This window comes from Passer montanus, unplaced genomic scaffold (assembly GCF_014805655.1).
Source record: "Passer montanus isolate IOZ18808 unplaced genomic scaffold, ASM1480565v1 scaffold715, whole genome shotgun sequence".
Classification (NCBI taxonomy): domain Eukaryota; kingdom Metazoa; phylum Chordata; class Aves; order Passeriformes; family Passeridae; genus Passer; species Passer montanus.
The window spans coordinates 4008-9920 of NW_024372315.1; the positions used below are offsets into that span (position 1 = coordinate 4008).

General features: G+C 47.7%; 1 protein-coding gene across 1 annotated transcript in view; it reads right to left on the reverse strand.

Annotated features, from left to right (window-relative positions):
* LOC120512282 (protein phosphatase 1 regulatory subunit 12C-like) overlaps positions 1–5888 on the reverse strand; it is a gene marked incomplete at its 3' end in the record, with an annotated part of 7974 nt that extends 2086 nt beyond the window's left edge. Inside the window, exons 1-7 of the mRNA XM_039730382.1 lie at positions 5822–5888; positions 5575–5734; positions 4479–4491; positions 4355–4367; positions 3785–4074; positions 1064–1210; positions 940–1020 (exon numbers count right to left, since the gene is read on the reverse strand). Of these exons, the coding sequence (XP_039586316.1) occupies positions 940–1020; positions 1064–1210; positions 3785–4074; positions 4355–4367; positions 4479–4491; positions 5575–5734; positions 5822–5888 (771 nt within the window). The remainder of the gene's footprint in view (positions 1–939; positions 1021–1063; positions 1211–3784; positions 4075–4354; positions 4368–4478; positions 4492–5574; positions 5735–5821) is intronic.
* Positions 5889–5913: the final 25 nt, after the last annotated feature.

A 5913-nucleotide genomic window follows, 5' to 3' on the forward strand; every position in this document is an offset into this window, starting at 1 on the left:
TTTTGGGGCTGAGTTCAGGGCAGTTTTTGGGGCAGTTTTTGGGGTGATTTGGGGCAGTTTTGGGTCCCACCTGGGTGGCTCTGCGCGCCTGCCTCACCAGGCGGCTCCGGGCCCTGGGCTGGATTTTGGGGTGAATTCAGGGGATTTTGGGGCAGTTTTGGGCTGATTTCGGAGTTGTTTTTTGGGTGATTTTCAGGGTGATTTGGGGGTGATTTTTGGGCTGATTTTGGGGTGATTTCCGGGGTTTTTGGGGCAGTTTTTGGGTGGATTTGTGTGGTGATTTTGCCTGACTTTGGGGCAGTTTTGGGGTGATTTTGGGGTGATTTCCGGGCTGATTTTGGGGTGATTTCCGGGGTTTTTGGAGCAGTTTGAGAGCAGTTTTTGGGGTGAATTCAGGGGATTTTGGGGCTGATTTCCTGGCGGTTTTTGGGGCACTTTTGGGGCAGTTTTGGGGTGATTTTGGGGAGATTTCTGGGGTTTTTGGAGCAGTTTGAGAGCAGTTTTTGGGGTGAATTCAGGGGATTTTGGGGCTGATTTCCTGGCGGTTTTTGGGTGATTTTGGGGCAGTTTTTGGGGCAGTTTTTGGGCTGATTTCGGGGCTGGTTTTGGGGCAGTTTTGGGGTGATTTTGGGGTGATTTCCGGGGTTTTTGGAGCAGTTTGAGAGCAGTTTTTTGGGGTGAATTCAGGGGATTTTGGGGCAGTTTTTGGGGCTGAAGTTCAGGCAGTTTTTGGGGCAGTTTTTGGGGTGATTTGGGGCAGTTTTGGGTCCCACCTGGGTGGCTCTGCGCGCCTGCCTCACCAGGCGGCTCCGGGCCCTGGGCCGGATTTTGGGGCAGTTTTTGGGGTGAATTCAGGGGATTTTGGGGCAGTTTTTGGGGCAGTTTTTGGGGCAGTTTTGGGGCAGTTTTTGGGGTGAATTTGGGTGTTTTTGGGATCACCTGGGTGGCTCTGCGCGCCTGCCGCATCAGGCGGCTCCGGGCCTTGCGCTGCGACTCCGACTCCTCGTCCCGGGCCGGGGGCTGGAACCGGCGGTTTTTGGGGCAGTTTTGGGGCAGTTTTTGGGGTGAATTTGGGTGTTTTTGGGATCACCTGGGTGGCTCTGCGCGCCTGCCGCATCAGGCGGCTCCGGGCCTTGCGCTGCGACTCCGACTCCTCGTCCCGGGCCGGGGGCTGGAACGGCCTGGGGGGGTTGGGGCACAAATGGGGGTTTTGGGGAGAAAAAAGGGGATTTTGGGAAAAAAATGGGGATTTGGGAAAAAAAATGGGGATTTGGGGGAGAAAAAATGGGATTTTGGGGAGAAAATGGGGATTTGGGGAAAGAAAATGGAATTTCAGGGAAAAAAAATGGGATTTTGGGTAAAAAAAAGGGGATTTTGAGGAGAAAAAATGGGATTTTGGGGAGAAAAAAGGGGATTTGGGGAAAAAAATGGGGATTTGGGGAGAAACAATGGGGATTTGGGGAAAAAATGGGGATTTGGGGGAGAAAATAGGGATTTTGAGAAAAAAAATGGGGATTTTGGGGAGAAAAAAATGGGATTTTGGGGAGAAAATGGGGATTTTGGGAAAAAAAATGGAATTTCAGGGAAAAAAAATGGGATTTTGGGGAAAAAATAGGGATTTTGAGGAGAAAAAATGGGATTTGGGGAAGTTTGGGAGGGATTCGAGGTGATTTTGGGTAAGAAAAGGGGATTTTGGGGAGAAAAAATGGAGATTTGGGGTAAAAATAGGGATTTTGGGGAGAAAATTGGGATTTTGGGGAGAAAAATTGGGATTTTGGGGAGAAAAAATGGGATTTGGGGGAAGTTTGGGAGGGATTTGGGGTGATTTTGGGTAAAAAAAGGGGATTTTGGGGGGTCATGGGGGGATTTGGGAGGGTATCTGGGGAATCTTGGGGGTTTTGGGGGTCCCAGGGGAATTTTGGGGGTCCCAGGGGGGATTTAGGTCCTGGGGGGATTTGGGGAGAATCTGGATTAATTTGGGGTTTTGGGGTGAATTTCTGTGGTTTTGGGGGTGGTTTTTGGGTGTTTGGGGGCAAATTTCATCTGAATTTGGGGATTTTGGGGTGAATTTGGGGGTTTGGGGACGATTTTGGTCCGAATTTGGGGATTTTGGGTGGAATTTGGGGGTTTTGGGGTGAAATTGGGGATATTGGGGTGAGTTTTGGGTGTTTGGGGGCAAATTTCATCTGAATTTGGGGATTTTGGGGGGAATTTGGGGGGTTGGGGACGATTTTGGTCCGAATTTGGGGATTTTGGGTGGAATTTGGGGGTTTTGGGGTGAAATTGGGGATATTGGGGTGAGTTTTGGGTGTTTGGGGGCAAATTTGGCCCAAATTTGGGGATTTTGGGGGAGATTTTGGGTGGAATTTGGGATTAATTTGGGGGTTTTGGGGTGAATTTGGGGATTTTGGGGTGAGTTTTGGGTGTTTGGGGGCAAATTTGGCCCAAATTTGGGGATTTTGGGTGGAATTTGGGGGTTTTGGGGTGCATTTGGGATTTCTGGGGTGAATTTTGGGTGTTTGGGGGCGAATTTGGTCCGAATTTGGGGATTTTGGGTGGAATTTGGGGGTTTTGGGGTGCATTTGGGATTTCTGGGGTGAATTTTGGGTGTTTGGGGGCGAATTTGGTCCGAATTTGGGGATTTTGGGTGGAATTTGGGTGGTTCTGGGGTGAATTTGTGCATTCGGGTCGTTTTTGGGGTGAATTTGGGGTGATTTTCGCTGCTTTGAGGTAATTTTGTGTGGTTTTGGGGGGATTTTGGGGTGTTCTGTGCGGTTTTGGGGTGAACCCGTACGCTTCTGGCACGTTTTTGGGGTGAATTTGTGTGATTTTGGTCTGACCTTGGTGGTTTTGGTGCTACTCCGAATGTTTTTGGGGCGTTTCGAGGTTTTTTTGGTGTTTTTTGGGTGACTGGGTGTTTTTGGGATGCTTTTGGGATGTTTTTGGGGTTCTTTTGTGTCTTCTTGGGACGTTTCTCTGGTTTTTGGGGTGTTTCTGTAGATTTTGGGGCGTTTTTGAGGTAATTTTGTGTGGTTTTGGGGTGTTTCTCTGTTTTTGGGGTGCCTTTGTGTGGTTTTGGGGCGATTTTGGGCTGGTTTTGTGTATTTCTGGCCTGTGGTTTTTGGGGCGCCTTTGGGTGGTTTTGTGCATTTTTGGGCTGTCTCTGGGCATTTTTAGGCTGTTTCTGTGTTTTTCGGGGTGCCTCTGTGTGGTTTTGGGGTGATTTTGGGCTGTTTCTGTGTTTTTCAGGGTGCCCTGGCGCATTTTTGGGGTGTTTTTCAGGTAATTTTGTCTATTTTTGGGCTGTTCCTATGCATTTTGGAGCTGGTTCTGTGTGTTTTGGGCTGTTTCTGTGTGGTTTTGGGGGGATTTTGGGCTGTTTCTGTGTATTTTTGGGGTATTTCTGTGTATTTTGGGGCCTTCTGTATTTTTGGGCTGTTCCTGTGTATTTCTGGGCTGTTTCTCTGTGTATTTTTGGGGTGTTTTTGAGGTAATTTTGTGTATTTTGGGCTGTCTCTGTGTATTTTGGAGTGTTTCTGTGTATTTTTGGTGTATTTTGGGGCCGTTTCTGTGTATTTTGGGGTATTTCTCTATATTTTTGGGCTGTTTCTGTGGGTTTTGGGGTAATTTTGGGGCTGTCTCTGTGTATTTTGGGGTATTTCTCTATATTTTTGGGCTGTTTCTGTGGGTTTTGGGGTAATTTTGGGGCTGTCTCTGTGTATTTTGGGGCCGTTTCTCTGTATTTTTGGGGTGTTTTTGAGGTAATTTTGTGGTTTTTGGGCTGTTTCTGTGCGTTTTGGGGTGATTTTGGGGCTGTCTCTGTGTATTTTGGGGTATTTCTGTGTATTTTGGGGCCGTCTCTGTGTATTTTTGGGCTGTTTTTGAGGTAATTTTGTGTATTTTTGGGCAGTTTCTGTGCGTGTTGGGGTCTCACGTGCAGCTGGCGCCGCTGCAGCTCCTCCAGCAGGGGCAGGGTCTCCTCGTCCGCCAGGTCACAGGGACGCTGCCCCTGGGGGGGCACGGGGCTGACCCAAAACCCCCCCAAATCCCCCCAAAAACCGCCCAAAACACACCCTGAAATCCCCCCGAAAATCCCCCCAAAAAACACCCCAAAATCCCCCCAAAAACCGCCCAAAACCAACCCAGAAATCACCCCAAAATCCCCCCAAAAAACATCCCAAAATCCCCCCCAAACAATGCAAAAATCACATTTATCACAGGAAAATCCCATTTATTCTGTTAAATCCCGCCGCCAGCAGCAGCCTGGGCCCAAAAAAATCACAGTTATCACAGGAAAATCCCATTAAAATAACATTTATCCCTTTAAAATCCCATTTATTCTGTTAAATCCCACCGCCAGCAGCAGCCTGGGCACAGAAAAATTACATTCATCCCATTAAAATCACATTTATTCTGTTAAAATCCCATTACAATCCCATTTATCCCATTAAAATCCCATTTATTCTGTTAAATCCCGCCGCCAGCAGCAGCCTGGGCACAGAGAAATTACATTTATTGCATTAAAATCCCATTTATTCTGTTAAATCCCGCCACCAGCAGCAGCCTGGGGCAAAAAAAGTTACATTTATCCCATTAAAATCCCATTAAAATCCCATTTATCCCGTTAAAATCCCATTTATCCCATTAAAATCCCATTTATTCTGTTAAATCCCGCCACCAGCAGCAGCCTGGGGCAAAAAAAGTTACATTTATCCCATTAAAATCCCATTAAAATCCCATTTATCCCGTTAAAATCCCATTTATCCCATTAAAATCCCATTTATTCTGTTAAATCCCGCCACCAGCAGCAGCCTGGGGCAAAAAAAGTTACATTTATCCCATTAAAATCCCATTAAAATCCCATTTATCCCGTTAAAATCCCATTTATCCCATTAAAATCCCATTTATTCTGTTAAAATCCCATTACAATCCCATTTATCCCACTAAAATCCCATTTATTCCGTTACAATCCCGCTGCCAGCAGCAGCCTGGGACACAAAAATCACATTTATTCCACAAAAATCACAGTAATATCACATTAAAATCACACTAATTTTGTTAAAATCCCATTAAAGTCCATTTATTCTGTTAAAATCCCATTTGTTAGGGTGAAGTCCCTCCAAAATCCCCATTTTTCCCCTTAAAATCCCCATTTTTTGCCCAAAATCCCCGTTTTTTGCCCCAAACCCTGGTTTTTGTCACCTCATGACCTCGCTGTGTCCCTTGGTGGTCGCCACGTGCGGCCCCGGTGGGTACAGCCCCAAAACACCCAAAATCCCCCAAAAAAACCCAAAAAAACCCCAAAACCATCCAAAACCCCCCAAAAAACCCCTAAAATCCCCAAAACGACCCATTTTTCCCCAAAAAACCCCCATGTTTTCCCCTTTAAATCCCCATTTTTCCCCCCAAAATCTCCAACTTTCCTCCTAAAAATCCCCATTTTTGCCCCTAAAACTCCCGTTTTTTCCCCAAAAATCCCCATTTTTTTTCCCAAATTCCTTGGTTTTTTTCCCAAACCCCAATTTTTTTTGCCCAAATTCCCCGTTTTTCGCCCCAAACGCTGTTTTTTGTCACCTCATGACCTCGATGTAGCCCTTGGCGGCCGCCACGTGCAGCGCGCTGGCGCCGGTGGCCGGGTGGGGGCAGTCCCGGAGCTGCCCCGAGTCCAGCCAGAGCCGCGTGTCCCGCAGCATGCGCTGCTCTTCTGCTCTCTTAGCATCGGCCACGGCCACACCTGGCACAGGTGAGACACACCTGAGTACAGGTAAACACACCTGGGCACACCTGGGTACACCTGGGCACAGCCTGACCCTATCCCTGCCCAGCCAGAGCCGCGTGTCCCGCAGCATGCGCTGCTCCTCTGCTCTCTTGGCATCGGCCACGGCCATACCTGGGACAGGTAACACACCTGAG